General features: G+C 34.3%; 2 protein-coding genes across 11 annotated transcripts in view; both read left to right on the top strand.

Moving 5' to 3' along the window:
- Positions 1–690: 690 nt before the first annotated feature.
- On the top strand, positions 691–3,868 carry LOC145316587 (uncharacterized). The gene has a single exon (XM_080157203.1). The coding sequence runs from the start codon at positions 1,786–1,788 to the stop codon at positions 3,685–3,687; it is 1,902 nt and encodes a 633-aa protein (XP_080013329.1). The 5' UTR covers positions 691–1,785; the 3' UTR covers positions 3,688–3,868.
- A 3,344-nt stretch (positions 3,869–7,212) lies between these two features.
- LOC145316586 (uncharacterized) overlaps positions 7,213–16,804 on the top strand; it is a 28,292-nt gene continuing 18,700 nt past the window's right edge. For 3 of the 10 annotated variants that reach the window (XR_013878583.1, XR_013878581.1, XR_013878582.1), the window contains exons 1-8: positions 7,213–7,662; positions 8,049–10,060; positions 10,205–10,412; positions 10,699–11,034; positions 12,647–13,194; positions 14,077–14,465; positions 15,069–15,149; positions 15,719–16,745. Coding sequence is in view for 7 of the 10 variants with exons in the window: in XM_080157201.1 (XP_080013327.1) it covers positions 9,976–10,060; positions 10,205–10,412; positions 10,699–11,034; positions 12,647–13,194; positions 14,077–14,465; positions 15,069–15,149; positions 15,719–16,745 (2,674 nt within the window). In the remaining 3 variants the exon portion in view is untranslated. The remainder of the gene's footprint in view (positions 7,663–8,048; positions 10,061–10,204; positions 10,413–10,698; positions 11,035–12,646; positions 13,195–14,076; positions 14,466–15,068; positions 15,150–15,718; positions 16,746–16,804) is intronic. The other 7 variants (XM_080157201.1, XM_080157200.1, XM_080157199.1 and 4 more) reach the window with 7 other exon arrangements.

Genomic DNA, 16,804 nt, shown 5'->3' with positions numbered 1-16,804 from the left:
ACTAAAATATATGATTAAGTTTTATGTAAATGTAACGTTCATGACATAAGTTGATTATACGCTTACTAAATAAACAATATTTATGGTATGCGTTCAGACTTTAGTTTGATCTGTTTTACCAAAGCTTCTCTGTAACTAAAGGTATTTTCTTTACTCGTTTATCCTATTTTATTACTAGCAGCTTAAACCCCATGCATCTAGAGGCTCAGTATTTGAAAGGACAGGGAATGGTAGACAAAATAGCTACCTTTAATAAAACTCGGCCGGTAACTTTGTAGGCTTCATTTAAATGGAGAGCACAATCGGTACAAATGTAAGTTATTTTAATCTTTAGCTACAGATTAAAAACTACTTTATTTCTTGATGGTTGATTCTGATCATTATTTTCAGAATCCTTCAGCTTCAGCCCAAAAGAAACCTTAGTGCCGTAAAATGAAGCGCTCTTCAATATTTTTTTGTGGGTGTTACTGCTACTTAGGACCAAAGTATATGTGATGCATTCTAATATTTCATCATGGTATGGTCACAAGGGATTACAAAATTTTAAAAATATTTTTATTTAAAAGAATAAATTCTCTTTGTATTGATTTCTTTTCCCCGCCTTCCTTGTTTGCATAATGTTATTGATTGATTGCCGAGTGGAGACAGTAACATACATAATATACAGCGGCATTCATATGGGGGTAAATAAAATAGGGAAGGGAGACAAGGAAAATATACACAGCGCGTCGGTTCTTCAAGTTATTTAATTCCTTATATGCATTTTGGCCTTGTTGTGATAAATGAAAATTAGTTTTAGTTATATTTTAATGATTAATATATGTTTAAAATCAAAATATAATAAAAAGATTACTGTTTTGCAATATTAACAATCATTATTTATGTATTCGGTAAACATGATCAGAAACATTTGTTCGTCTATGTTCATTAATATTATTTCATATTTCTACTTAAATTAATCTAAGTAAAAAAAACATTTATTAGTGTTTTATTTTTAAAATTAAAGCCTACGCCGGATATTTGTGTAACTGGTGTTATTTCAAATGGATAAAACCCTAGAAGCAAAATTACTTTATTTAAATTTTTCTTAGGCTAAGTGTCTTTCAATACAACGTACCAATGTTATAGTGGAAAATTATCAGGATAGATGTGTTGATGCTAATATTATATTTATATATTACAGAGGTAGTTACAAGAATTGCACTTAAAATTACAATTTTTATTTTAGTGTTTAAAAATATAAATTGAAGGCTTCTATTAAAAATAATTTAATTTTTCTTTCAAGAAGTTTTATATTAATTATCTTTACTCGATAATTATACTCTTGTGCATAAGTGAAATTTAGGCAAATATTTAGTAGTTGCTAATGTTTGTTCTTTATTACTGTATGAAAATACTAAATCTTTATACGGTATTCCTATTACTTATGGCATTAAATAATTTTCTTAAAAGGTAACTGTAACTAACAAATTTAACAATTTAAGACTTACTAACTTGTATTTTTCATAAGCTACAAAAGCATTTAGAGATCACTGCTACATATGTCGTAACTGGTTTAATGCACTTTATGAACTATCTTAGTTATATTAGTTTCAAATTTATTGTATATCCTATTATATAAAGTGTCTTTATAAACAATTTATTCTTATTTAAAAAGATGTTATCAACTATGTATCAAAACTATATATCGTACACGAAAGAATTTTTTCAAAACAATTAAATAAATTAACAAATCTTAATCTACTGTAGACTTTTTATCTTATACAAATTTCAGAATATAAAATAATGTGGAATGGGGCAGGAGGTTGGGGAGGTGGAGGCGGTGGAGGCGGCGGCATGTACCAACCAGGCCAGGAAGTTGATTGGGCCGCCCTCGCACAGCAGTGGATCCATATAAACCAAAACCAGAATAATTTTCCCGAACAAAACCATTTTTCCGAACGTCCGTCAAGAAATATAGATAGGTCAGAATCGCATTTTGACAAGGGGGGAGGTGGTGAAGCGTCAATGGACCTGTGTGACCCGGATGATCGTGATCAAAATTCCTCTGGGTGGGAAGGTGTAACTTGGAACCATGGACAGCAAGACAACTGGAACAATTGGCAGGCCGGTAATGGTGGGGGATGGCAAAATCAAGGTGGCAATTTTAATTGGCAAAACCAGGGTAACAATTGGGGTGGTAGTGATGGGGGTTGGCCGGAGCAAATGGGATTCGGCAATGGTGATTGGAACAATGAAAGAGGTGCCAAATTTGCACCAAAACAGAAAATGGACAGAGATAATGATTTTCGAGGTAATGATTACTCAGACGAAAGGGAGCTTAGACCTAAAAAACGCAAGTTACCATCATTAATGGATGTAAGCTCTCAAGATCAAGGCTACCAGACATTAAATGAGGACCAGCGCAAGAAATTACCTCCTTGGATAAGAGAAGGCTTGGAGAAAATGGAAAGGGACAAGCGAAAGAAAGAGGAGGAGGAAGAAAGAAAGCAAAGGGCTTTGGAGAGGAAAAAGCAGCGACGCGAAGAGGAGATGAAAATGAACAAATCAGTGGATCCTTCCAGCTCAAAGTTTGACAAAAGTGGCTCTGAGAATGAATCCGAGGATGATGAAGAAGAAACCCCCCGACCAACCTTTCAACAGACTAAACCTAAAAACAAGTCCAGATTTGAGGATGTTAATGAGATGGTCCAAGAAGCCAAGGGAAAAGTTGAGGTAGTGAACAAATACCCAATTGCGCCAAAATTTGTGCCCCAGTCCAAGTCGAAGGAGGAAATCTTGGAGGAGATGACAATGAACCTTCGGAAATTGATGACAACCATTTTACTTGAGGTAACAACTGAGGAGATGGAAAGTGTGTGTGGCGAGCTTTATGGTAAGGAAAAGGATAGGATGGGTAAGCCTAAAATTAAGAACATGCTCTCTGGTTATGGCAGTAATTCCGAGTCAGACGAGGAAGGCGATTCTGATGACGATGACCTTGAACGAGTTATAAATAAAAAGAAAAAGAAATTTCGCGAGATGGAAGAATCTATTCGAGATGATTGTGACAAAAAGGAGGCTGAATATAAGTCTCGTGAAAAGAAATGGTTGGCAGAAGGTCGGACGGCATCGACTAGAAAAAGGTCAGCCTCTTCAAGTTCGGAGGAAGAATCTGAACCGTCTAAAAAATCAAGCAGGTCAATTTCTAGGGCGTCTTCTAAAAGAAAGAGTAAGTCACGGTCTCCATCAAAAAGGAGAAGCAAATCAAGGTCGCGTACTAAGGACAAAAAAAGTAAGAAGCAAAGTGAAAAGAAGAAAGAGAAAAATGGTAGCAAAAGATCTCGCTCACCAAAAGATAGTGACCGTGAAGAAGTCAGTTCGAAGTCTTCAAAGAAAAAGAAGAGATCAAAGTCACGTGATAGGTCTCGATCTCGCTCCAAAGACAGGCGTTCCAAATCTCGTGGTCGTCGATCGCGTTCAAAATCTCGTTCAAGAAGGAAACGGTCGCGGTCAGGACACAAAGAAAAGAAGTCAAAGCGGTCTCGTTCCAGAGACCGACACTCAAGGTCACGATCCAGAAACCGAAAAAATCGATCTCGATCTCGTGATAAACGGTCCAGATCTAGGGACAGACGGACACGTTCTCGTTCTAGAAGTGAGCGACACAAGAAAAGTAAAAAGAGTCGACGTCGATCCTCATCTTAGTGGAAACATCTATTATGTTTTGTTTTTATTTTTGTAATTCATCCTTTATTATTTTATTGTTGAATTTGATTTATAATGAGTTTTAACCTTATCGTTATCACCTTCCATTGTGATACCTCCAATTCTACTTGATTATTATGAACTGTCCCAGTTTTAAGGGTTTGTACGAACAAATTTCAGACGACAAGATGATGTCTTCACGGTCAGGAAGAGCCGAGACTAGGCAGAGTAGGAAGGAAGATATTAAAAGAGTTATGCACAATGTTGACAAGGTTAGTTAACACCCAGATCAAACAAATATTTTTTGTTAATTTAATATTTTGTTGATATATTAAAGGTTCATGTTTCATCCTCCCTTTTGGAGTTAAGTCTTTTTGGAGTAAAATCATGTTGGTATATTGTTTTTAACATGTTTCTTACATATACATTAGAGTTAAATGATTTTTATTGATTTTAAAGCTACTTTACATAAATTATTGAGCCAATATTTTAATTTTATGATTATTATTTTATATGTATTTTATTTTAATTGTCTGCCTTTCTTGACTTCACCAGGATAAATTAGTTTGTTAATTAAGGTTCGTCACTGGGAGAAACAATGGGTGACAATAGCCGACACAACAATGAAAATATTTAAATGGGTGCCAGGCAGTCAGCTGGTTAAGAAAAGTAACAAAGAGCCCCTGAACAGAAAAAGATTATTTGATGATGAGAACAGCCGTAACAGCCTTGGCATGGATGAGGACAGTAATATGTCTGTGGCTAGTACAGCTTCAGATTCACAGGATGGATCTCAACAACAAACACCCTCAGCTACAAATGCTCAGAACCAAAGTGGAGAAAAAGAAGGTGGGTATATTCTAGTTGTAAGAGGTTTTTAATTTTACTATAAAAATTAAGATAATAAAAATATGAATAACAGATTACATAGTCATAAGATTAGGATTAAGATAATGTTAATATCAACTATAAAATTGTGGCTTATAGATTGACCATTAAAGTAAAATGATAAATATCACAAAATGTAATTTGAATGCATTTAGTAAGGTACAATTAAAGAAGTTTTCTCGTATTCATTTGAATCCGGTGGATAGGAACCGGTTCTCATCCATACGAAAAAACTATGTCTAGCATCGTATTATATCCAGTTTTCTACGAATATAGAAATGTACAATTATAAGATTAAAACTAGTTTTTTTAGCCCTGAGGTGCCGGAGGCACCGGCTAAAAAAACTGTAATTGTACATTCTATATCCGCGAAAAGCCGTTTATAATACGATACGAGAAATAACTATTAAAATATAAAATTGATTTTCTTGTTGGCTAAATAACAATAATATAAAGTGGGGAGTAGGTTGCGCTAAAAATCCGTAAAGGTGTGAGTTTTAAGGCTTAAAAATAGTCAGGGCTGTATATTCTACATGGGATCCCTGGCTCAGGGGGGGTGGGGGAATAAAAAATAAGTGGTTGGAGGGGGAAAAAAGTAAAAATTAAGAAAACTGAAAACATTTTTTCCATTACTCCCCCCCCCCTCCTTGGTGAAAAAAAAATAAAAAATGTGTGAGGAGGGATAAAATAAATAAAATATAGAGTTCTTTAAATATTTTTCCATTTCCCCCCCTACTTGGTGAGAAAAATCTAGGGGGGGGGGGGGAATAAAAAATTTGTAGTCGGGGGAAAAAATAAATCTTGTGTAGAATATACACCCCTGAAAATAGTAGAAAGATAATATTCACTAAATATGTGTATTTCTTATTGAAAAGAACTATAGACAAAAAAATTTTTTTTAAAGTTAACATAAATTTTTATCGTTCCTCTACTGTTTTTAACTTATAATTAGGGATGGGAATCCGTCGAATTTTTGGGCCGGATTCGGATTCCGGATTCTGAAGGAATCCGTCAAAAAAAGTGACGGATTCTTGCGGATTCCGGATTCTTATTTTTGGCGGATTCCGGATTCTAGCAGTATTTTAAAAGGCCGTCCGTCACAGAGGGATAGCTTTTTTCATTAATTTAACACTATGTTACTTGGTTGAAGCCTTGATTTGTTTAAAGGGTTAAAGTGTTAAACATTTACATCACATTAGTAATTATTAAAATTTGTTATGTACAAAAAAATTTAAGAGGGAGTTGTAAGAAAAAACTCAAGACGGTAATTTTAGCCTACCAATTTAGAATCCGGAATCCGCTATAAAAAAACGGATTCCGGATCCGGATTCGGATTCCAAAATAGGCCGAAAATTGGGCGGATTCCGGATTCGGATTCCGGATCCGGATTCCCATCACTACTTGTAATTCACAACTTTTAAGGATTTTTAGCGCAACCTACTCCTCCCTTTTATATATTTGATTTATATAAAGCTTTCTTATAAAGGATATTTTATTTTAGAGCAAACAAAAAAATTCTTATATGTAATCCTTACTTTCTTTTAATATAATATTTATTTCTAGGAAGTAATTTATTAAGTTTTAGCCTTCATTAATGTTTCTATTATCCATCATTATTAGGTCTTAATTTTCTACATCTCTCATGGCAATCCGGATCCGGAATCCGCCCAATTTTTTGCCAATTTTGGAATCCGGATCCGGAATCCGTTTATTAATAGTGGATTCCGGATTCTTATTTGGTAGGCTTAAATTAGCGTCTTGAGTTTTTTCTTTCAACTCCACCTCTTTGAAGGCAAAGATTTTCATCATTATATATAATATCTTTTAAAATCTGGTTCGATTATCGGAAGTGAATTATAGAGAACACCAAGAACATTGATTTTTAGGACATATGTAGCACTTAAATTTAAAGTTTTTTTTAAAATCCTTTTAAAATATTGCTAGAATCCGGAATCCGCAAGGAATCCGTCACTTTTTTTGACGGATTCTTTAAGAATCCGGAATCCGAATCCGGCCCAAAAATTCTACGGATTGTCATCACTAATTTATTATTTGAATTCTTCCAGAGTGAGAGGGTGTTGTCAGCTTTTTGTTGGTGTACCGTCCATGTTCCGCCCGTGCCAGTCAAGGTTGATAAAATTTGCTGCCATGGAAGGCTGAATCCAATGTGATAAAACAGAAGTTAGGTCGGGTTCTGTGGACAATTAAATAGATGATTTTTTAGTGTGTGGTGGGAGAGAGAAGCTATTAATTTGCTTTATTGGGTTTAGTACAAGAACACTTCTTTTTGAACTGGAAATTCTATGAATTAAATATTTTTTGTTTTAGATTCCAAACGCATGACCTCAGTTTCCGGAGAGGGAGCCAAGTACACCGGAGATATGTCCGAGACGGGTAAACGTCACGGACGTGGCGAATATATTTGGTTAAACGGGGACCGGTACCAAGGAGACTTTATCAACGGCCTCAAGAATGGTAATGGTATCCTATACTTCTCTAACGGAGATAAAAGAGTGGGAGTGTGGAAGGACGACAAGCTGCATGGTCCAGCTACTTATTATTATTCCACAGGAAGAATAGACGAGGAGACTTGGCAGGAAGACAATAAGATCTCAGAGAAAAGAAGAAAATAGTCGAAAATGATACTTTTTATGATGTATATATTTAATTATTTAATTTTCATATCAAGGGGTGCATTTATCAGTATTTATTAATGAAAAGGAAATAGCAATAGCACTTCTTCCTTATATGCCAAATCCTAAACTCAACCGTAACTTTGTATTAAAACCCTTTGACTTGATCTGAATATTTTACCTGAATTTGTACAAATATGTCGTTTTTGTAACATGATTTGTAATGTAGTTGAAATTTTTACAGATTCAAATATAGCAATTAAAAATGGTTATCCAGCGGGCTATCCGCGAGACTGGTGGCAAGAGTTTGAAGAAAAATGTAAAGGCTGAATGCGAGCAGGGGGAGCAGGATGTATTTCAGCTTGCTGGCAAGGAAGAGGTACTGGCTCTTCACTTCCTCCAGTCACAGTTCTTAGCCAAGGCCGCCAAACAAGCAAATCATATTACGTTCCAGGTAACTAGATAAATATTGTGTGTAATTCTATTTCAATTGTGATTTAGTGTTAAATGCAAAACACTTGGAAGGTTCATAATCAAAGATATTATCAGTTTTGGTTTAAGCCAAGACTAGATCAAATTAACCCGATAAAAAGCTGAAACGTTTACATTTTTAGCTGAAGTAACGAGTTTATTACTTTCTCATTGTTACGTTCTTGCTATCTGAATTATTTTCAATTAAAGGTCAGTTTCAAAGAATATGAATATCTTCCTTTTTTTGACGGACTACATAATGTATGTATTGAGAAAAAATCCTTCCCTGGTGAAAAACCAAAGTCATTATATAGGACGTTTAAAACCTGTGTTTATTTATCTTGTAACTTATTTTTTTTTTTAATTTAGGAACGTAAAACAAAAGTAAATCAATCAACAGTCCGTCGAGTAATGAAATCTACACTGCAGGAATGCACACCTTATGCAAATGAAGATTAGATTTAATATTGCATGTGTTAATAAACCTAACCTAGCCTTAAATGTATATAAGATTTAAAGTTCTTCCAACAGTGTCAATTGATCTCATGTGTGTTTCTTAAACATTTTTAACGATTTTTAGTATTTTAAACTATTCCTATATAGATGTTTATGATATTGTCTTGATATTTATGTAAAATTACACATTGTAGAAAAGATTGATATTTATTAATGTGCATTTATCAGAAAACTCTCTTTGACCCTTCCTATTTCTGTACCTAAAAGTATAAATTTTTAACAAATTATGATTGAATTGAAAATTTCACGCACTTAACACTTATTCAAAACAACAGAGAATTAAAAATTATTTAAAGGGCAATTTATTAATGAAAGGTGAAGAATTTTTTTTTATTGGCCAAATTTATACCTAAAGTTCAATGAATACACAAAATTAAGTTATGATTGATTCTTTCTTCGATTATTCAAATGGTTGGCCTTATTGAAAGCGTACTTACTGTTACCATAGTTGAGTTATTGCAGTGAGTCCTGAAATTCTACACACTTTGCTTATGAGTTATCCCCTTAAAGCCATTAATTATGAAAAGATCTCGTTTAGCATGTGTTTACAAAGATTTTACACTTATATATAATATATATAGTATACTATATACTCATGAAATGTAAATATATTATTTCTAGTCTTTTATTCACTTCTTGGTGGCCATAGAATTCTAGTGTATTAAAAACAACATTTAATTCTTGTTTTTATGCAAATAAGTTTTTTTACAATTTCAAAAACCTCAATAACAGTTAAATCCATTCAGAATGAAATGATTTAATTTTATATTTGCATAAAAATAAGAAATAAATTAAGTTTCTATCTTATGTGTATATTTCTCTATCCAAAACTGTATATAATGAAGGCTCAAGTATTGGGACATACCACCTCAAAACATTCAAACTATTTTCATTTATGCAGTAGTCTCTTTTTTTTGTTCTGGTTGAAGTATTTTTATCAAAAATATTACTTTGAATTTTTGTCCTCATATTATTTTAGCTGCTATTTTTGAGAAATAAGATCTGCAATAGTTCAGAGTAAAATGTTGCTGGAATCGATTATATTTTTAAAAGCTAACAAAAAATTCATGTTAGCACTTCGTTATAATTTGCCTGAGAAGACCTACAAATAATCTGAAATATCTAATGCACAAAGCACAAAAGCGCCTGGCTTGAGGAAAAAATACCATGAAATAAGTCTTTTTGGGCTTTTAGTTGTACTTCGAGATAACTAAGCAGTAATAATGAGTAATGGCTATTCCAGATTATTTGTAGGCCTTTTTTTACTTGTTACAATTATGGACGAGCGTTTAGCCGTTTCATTTCAGTATCTTTAAAGTTCCTAGATTTTTTCTGTGGAAATAATAGATTCCAACATTTTACAGTAAACTGCACAAAATCCAAATAATAGATATCTTAAATTTTACTGAACCATTCAATTAGCTTTTATATTAGAAAAATAAAAGCAAAAGGATGGTTCAATGATAAGGATTTATTATAACCTAGAAGTGAACCATCGTTCTTATTTTTTAAACCTTTGTTATGGAACTACCGTTCTTTTATTATTTATTAAGGAATGTATATAGCTACATAGTACAGTAACGAGTAATAACAAATCAAAATAGTATTTTATTTAATTTGTTATGGTTTTGTGTCCCAATACTGGACGAGAGCTCCTATTCACCTGGCAAAGTACAAACATATGTATATAAAAGTATCTCATAGAAAATATATATTTTCAGATGTTTAAACGAGAATATGCTTTGGTATCGCATATAGTTGAAATGATTTTAAATTAAAGATGGGTAAACCTAGTAGTAGCGACAATGAGGAAACTGAAAGAAAAGCTGGCTACGGATGTGAGCTGGCTCCTAAGATACCAGAAGGTAAGTTAAAGATTAAATATTTTGCTTTTTGGTGGGTTTCGTCTTGAGGAAATACCCATCCCAACCCATTCTTAAACTTTTTGAGGGATTTGTTAGCATAAAAATAGACTATATTTGCATTTTTTTGTATTGTATATATTTCAGGGACCGTTTTGCAAGATCTCACAAAGAAATCCTGGATCCTGGGGAAGCCCATTGGCTCTGGAGCCTTCGGAGACGTGTACCTGGCCTGTCAAGGGGACACATTCAACAAGGACAAGGCTGATTATGTGATTAAGCTAGAACCACACAATAATGGTCCCCTGTTTACAGAGCTTCATTGTTTGGCTAGGATTGGAAAACAGGAGCACAGGTAAAGTATTAAATTATTATTCAGTTAATTGATGGGGAATTGGAGGTTTATGGGGGGTGGGAGGGGAGGGGAGGGGGATCGGACCCAATTAATCTTGAATACAAAGAATCTCCTTTAGAATAGTTACAGCATCAGTTCTGGGCACGTAAGTCGCATTAATGTATTACATTTTGGAAATGTCAAGAAACCACCTAGCTGTCATATATTGTCATCTCACCCCGAAACAACTTTACCATTTCTTGACGAATCATTTTTTTATGTTGACTAACTCATTTTTTCTGTTTAGGTTGGGATGGAAAACAAAAGCTGACCAGCCAGGAACAGTCCTTATGCCAGTATGCCATGGTTATGGCTCATTTGTTTATGAGGAAGCCAAACTCAGATTCATTGTCATTGATAAACTCGGTACTGATCTGGAAAGACAATTCGAGAGCGGGGAGAAACCGTTCCCGCTGGTGACCGCTCTCCGGATCGGTCTTCAGCTGCTGGATACGCTGGAGTATGTACATGACAAGGGTTACTGCCACAACGACATAAAGGCCCAGAACTTATTGTTAGGCCCCACCACAAGCACGGCCAACAACGTCTATTTGGTTGACTTTGGTTTAGCATGTAAATTCATGTAAGTAGATTCCATTGGATCAGTAATATTTGACATAATATCATTTCACATAAATTCATTTCACATAAAACACTCCTGCACTTGACATAAAATCACTTCACATAAAGGTACATTTGACATAAAAACATTTGACATAAAAACATTTGACATAAAAACATTTGACATAAAGGTACATTTGCCATAATGGTACACTTCTCATAGAAACGTTTCACATAAAGGTACATTTGGCATGAAGGTACTTTTGACATAAAGGTACATTTGGCATAAAGGTACATTTGGCATAAAGGTACATTTCACATAAAGGTACATTTCACATAAAGGTACATTTCACATAAAAACATTTCACATAAAGATACATTTCACATAAAAAATTTTCTCATTTAAGAATTTTTCACATAAAAACGTTTCACATAAAGATACATTTCACATAAATTTGTCATAAATTATATTTGCCATGAAAACATTTGTCATGGGTACCAGTATAAAACTTTGGGTACCAAAACAAAATTTTGGGTACTAGTATAAAACTTTGGGTACCAGTATAAAACTTCGGGTACAAGTATAAAACTTTGGGTACCAGTATAAAATTTTGGGTATCAGTATAAAATTTTTGGTACCAGTATAAAATTTTGGGTACCAGTATAAAACTTTGGGTACAAGTATAAATTTTTGGGTAACAGTAAAAAAGGTACCAGTATAAAACTTTGGGTACCAAAATAAAATTATTAAAAACATGATTTTATGCGAAGTGTAGTTTTATATGAAATGTACCTTTATGTCAAGTTTACTTTTATTTGAAGAGTACCTTTATGTTAAATATATCTTTATGTCAAGTGTACCTTTATTTTAAATGTACCTTTATGTTAAATATACTTTTATGTAAAATGTTTTTTTATGGAAAATGTACCTTTATGTGTAATGTACCTTAATGAGAAATGTACCTTTATGCCAAATGTACCTTTACGCTAAATGTACCTTTATGTGAAATGTACCTTTGTGTGAAACGTTTTTTTTGTGTAGTTTACCCATATGTAAAATATACATTTTTGTTAAAAAAAAATTTTTATGTTTAATGTATCTTTATGCCAAATATAACTTTATGTGAAATGTTTTTATATAAAATGTATCTTATGTGAAATGTATCTTTATGTGAAATGTACCTTTATGTCAAACGTATCTTTATGTGAAATGTACCTTTATGTGAAGTGTACCTTTATGCCAAGTGTACCTTTATGTCAAATGTACCTTTATGTCAAATGTACCTTTATGTGAAGTGTACCTTTATGTCAAAAAAACCTTTATGTGAAGTGTACCTTTATGTGAAATGAGTTTATGTCAAATGATACTTTATGTGAAATGTTTTATGTGAAATGAATTTATGTCAAATATTACTGATCCGATTCCATTTACTTTTTCTATTCAGATTTTCTTTGATAGGCTAGGTACCTAAGCACTTTTCTTTTTTATTAATCAAGAATCAACCTTTTTGTTTTAAACTGGAAATATTTTTTATATTAAAGTTAAATCAACAAATAATAAAAAGATTAAATCCAAACTTCTCGATTCTTTAATAATAATGAATTTAATGTAATAATAACTTTTTTTATAATAGGGATGGATATGGTTTTCACAAACCCCACGAAGCTGACGAAAGACGAGCACACGATGGTACCCTGGAATATACAAGCAGGGACGCTCATATAGGGGCTCACTCGCGTCGCGGAGACCTTGAAACCATGGGCTACAACCTTGTACATTGGGTATCCGGCACCCTGCCCTGGCTCAAGGATATGGACCCGCAGGCCCCAGAGGCTGTGGAGGAGCAGAAAAACTACTACATGAACAACAGGGTCGGCTTCCTTGCCAAGTGTTTCCATCCCGACGAGTATCCGGCCGTGCTCTCAGATTTCATGGACTATGTAGCCGAATTGCAGTTCGATACAAAGCCGGACTATGCAAAGTTAAAGTCTATGCTGACAACTGTGATTGATAGTCAGCAAGGAAAGGGTGGCGAGGGAAAGCTCATTTGGGTCCAACCGGCTGTTAAGAAGGCCAAGAGAGGGAAAAAAGGAGAGGATGATGAAAATAGTAAGTCCAAAGTTGATGATGAACTTAGCAGAGGTGTCGATGATCTTACTATGGACGAGTCAAGTAATTTAGGTAAGACCTCTTTAAGGTCACTGTCAGGCAGGGGTGTATATTCTGCACAAGATCTATATCCCCCCCCTCCTTTAGCAAAAACTTATACATAGTTAAAGCAATCTCTGTCCTAATCCAAGTGCTGTTACCCTTTTTGGGGTGTCTTTTGCTTTAGGTTTTGTTTCGAAAAAGAAAAATAAGGGGGGGGGGGTTTAATGCAACCATCTTGTAATCAATGTATAAATGGCACTTAGAATTCGAATTTCGATATAAAATTTTGCATGAGTAATCCTTGGTAGGTCTATTTTCCCTAAATCGAACAAAAAGTTGGAAAAGTAACGGCTAACGGCTGGCAGCTCAGCCGCTTAGTAATTTTTTGGCTTTTTTCTATGGAAATAAATCACGAAACCTCTCTCCACATAATGCTCTTTTCCGATCCAAAAAGTTTTTAAACGATTCTAGCCGGTAGTTGCTGGTACTAGAAATCTAAAAAAATATTTTTTGTATCATTTCACATGATTTAAAGCAAAAATATGTTTTAAAATGTTGATTTCTACGTAATTTTTGACAGATTTGCCCTAAAAATAGCCAAAAAACGGCTAAACGGCTGAGCCGTTAGCTGTTACTTTTTCAACTTTTTGTTCGATTTAGGAAAAATAGACCTACTAAGGATTACTCATGCAAAATTTCAGATCGAAATTCGAATTCTAAGTGCCATTTAATCATTGATTACGAGATGGTTGCATTAAACCCCCCCCCCCCCCCTTTATTAATCTTTGTTTTAAAGAAATGTGGTTACAGATCTTCGGAAATTAAAACGGAATGTAGCAACGATTTTTGAATTAAAATACGAGTCAATCTTTACTGATTATTCCTTGATTATCATCTATTATCTATTTTTAGGCGAGGATTCGAACATGTCAATAAGGACTCGCAAGACTCGCAGCCAAGTTGAGGAGGGCACGAATGATACCTGGAATTGGGAGGAGGTGTTGAAGAAGAACCCGGACGCCTGTAGGGCTGCTGCTAACACGGAGGAGGAGGAGGAAAGTAATGCACGGGCCGAAAAACAGGCCAAGCATATTAAGAAAATTCAGATGCAAATACTAGAAAACCCCACTCTGGAGATGTGCAGGATCATGGCAAGACTCAAGGAGTTGGAGGATGAGAGGAGGGCCTGGCTCCAGAAGGATCAGTTGCAGGAGTTCAATAAGCAGAGAAAAGCAGAGCTGCAGGCAAGGTTTGCTGCAATGGATCTGGAGCCTGTACAAAATACACCTGCTATGGACGAGGTTAGCTTTTTAAGAAAGATTCTTCTGGCGAAATCAAAATATGGCGTTTAAATTATAAACAATGAAAACTTTCGAACTTATTCTCTCGAATTTATCAAGTTTCTTAAAGAAAAATCCCCTATGCAACAAAGTTATTTACTAATTGCAGGGGCGTATATTCTGCAAAATTGGCCCTGCTAAAGGGGGGGGGGGGGTATTTGGTGTGGAAAAAAATGTGAAAATTAAGAGAACTAAAAATATTTTTTTTCCATTTTCTCCCCTCCTTGGTGAAAAGAAATAAATAGATATATAGGAGGGGGGATAAAATGAATAAAATAAAGAATTCTTTAAATATTTTTCCATTATCCTTGGTGGAAAAAACTAGTAGGGGGAAAATGAATCTTGTGCAGAATATACACCCCTGTCTAATTGTGAAAACGCAATAAAGACTAAGATAAATTTTAAGCCCTAGATTATAAAACACAAATAAGTTTTTTTTCATGTCATCTTTACAAGCCTCCCTTTAACCTATTCCTATGATGTAAGATATCTAAGTATCTGCCTTTGACCTAGTGTCGTCTTTCTGTATAATTTCTTTTTTAGATAATTTTAATTAAATTTCAGGTTATATCTCGAAAAGACAAACGGAAATCTGATGGTCGGAAGTCTCCTTGTCAAGAAGATTATGATCAAATTGTGGATAAGGTAATAATAAAAATTAACATAGTAGCAAAGCTTATCTACGAGTTTTATCATCATATTATATAAAGTAGTAAGCTTTGCTTTGCTAAGGATCTTGCTAACTGCTGAACCGATATCGTTCTCCTTTACAATGAAGCCTTTTTTAGGTCCAGAGAATGATTTTTATTATAGTATCTCCACTCCTCCAAAAAATGCCCCCCCCCCCTTAAAAAAAAAAAAAAATTAGGTACTTTGCTTTTTTTATAAACATTGTTTTCAAATGGGGTGTCTTAACCGCGCCACCCCCCCCCCCCCCCCCTCCACCTAAAAGGCTCATAGAGGCTTCTAGGGGCATCGCATAGCCAACAGTAATACGATAAAGCAGGAGGAGAAAGGTATTTGTTAGTGAATGTTATACAGTATTTTTATGTAAGCTTAAGTGTTTTTAAAAATATAGAATAGATTTTTAATTTTCGTTTATCAAGGTAAAAATACCTATATTTATACCTACTATTAGCATATTTTGGGGGTTATATGATATATTAGTTACTTTATTATAACTTACAAAGTTGTTAAATAATTTAATTTTTTAGGATGAGGTTGCTACAAGAAAAAAGGCTTCCAATTATCTCACCAAACTGAAAGAATTGGAAAGGAGACCAAAGAAAAAAATTCTTGCAAAGAAGGTCTCGAAGAAATTGCTAACTAAAAAAGTGATGAAAAAGGTAGTGCGGCCAGCTGTCAAAACTTCAGAAGCTCAGTTATCTACAGCTAAAGCTGTCATTGCAACGCGAGCCAGTGCAAGGGTAAAACCAACTTCAATTCTTGAAAAATCCAAGCAACTAATCAAGAAAGCAGTTCAGAAGTCCAAAGAAAAGATCAAGGTTTCGCCTGTTGCGGTCAGGAGGTTGAGATCTAGAACCAAACCTTCGGAAGATGCAAATGAAAATGAAACTGCTGAAAGTCCGAAGGCACCTATAAGTCAAGATGAAGAAGCTAAAGACACTGTTGTTGAGCCCATGGAGGAAGATAATTCTGAAAATCTTAAAGAAAACAAAGATATATTTGGAATCGCAACGGAAGAAAAATCCGATAAAGATATCAGTAAAGTTAATGAAGATCAAGAAATGGAGGATATTTCAACAGAGACCAATAAAGAAAATAATAAGGTTGATAAAATTGATACTCCCAAGAAAGATGCAAATAAAAAAGATAACCAGAAAACTCCAATAAAAACTCAAGCAGCTCAAGATACAGCTACTCCAGAAAAATCTTTAAATGACGACGAAAATAAATCTCCAGATATCATCGCGTCAAAAAGTCAGCCAAGCCTTGAAGAACACATAGATGCTCTTGCTAAAACTAAAGAATCTCTTTTTGACTCTTTATGGTCAGAGCCTAGCAAAAAGAAGGAGCCTAAAAAGGGAAAAACAAGTGAGGAATCTTCTAAAGATGAAGAACAAGCTGGAGTAGAACTTGATCCTGTTCAGTTGCAACAGTTTGACCTTCCTTTGTTGGACACAGGAGAGCCTCTGACCGTGGACACAAATACAGGTCCCACCACACAGCCAATGTTTTCGCCAGATGATGACAGTGATAATGAGAACACGTCTGTTCAAGGTAAGAACGTTTATTATTAAAGTAAAGATTAACTCCTAGGTATTCTTCTTATTTTTTAA

Source organism: Acartia tonsa, chromosome 4, assembly GCF_053477335.1.
Source record: "Acartia tonsa isolate MP-2025a chromosome 4, ASM5347733v1, whole genome shotgun sequence".
In the NCBI taxonomy this organism is placed as follows: domain Eukaryota; kingdom Metazoa; phylum Arthropoda; class Copepoda; order Calanoida; family Acartiidae; genus Acartia; species Acartia tonsa.
The sequence above is the reverse complement of the archived record's forward strand: the minus strand, read 5'-3'. Positions and strand labels throughout refer to the sequence as shown.

Coding starts and splice junctions, on each gene's coding strand:
- LOC145316587 (XM_080157203.1), top strand. CDS start 1,786: ATGTGGAATGGGGCAGGAGGTTGGGGAGGTGGAGGCGGTGGAGGCGGC.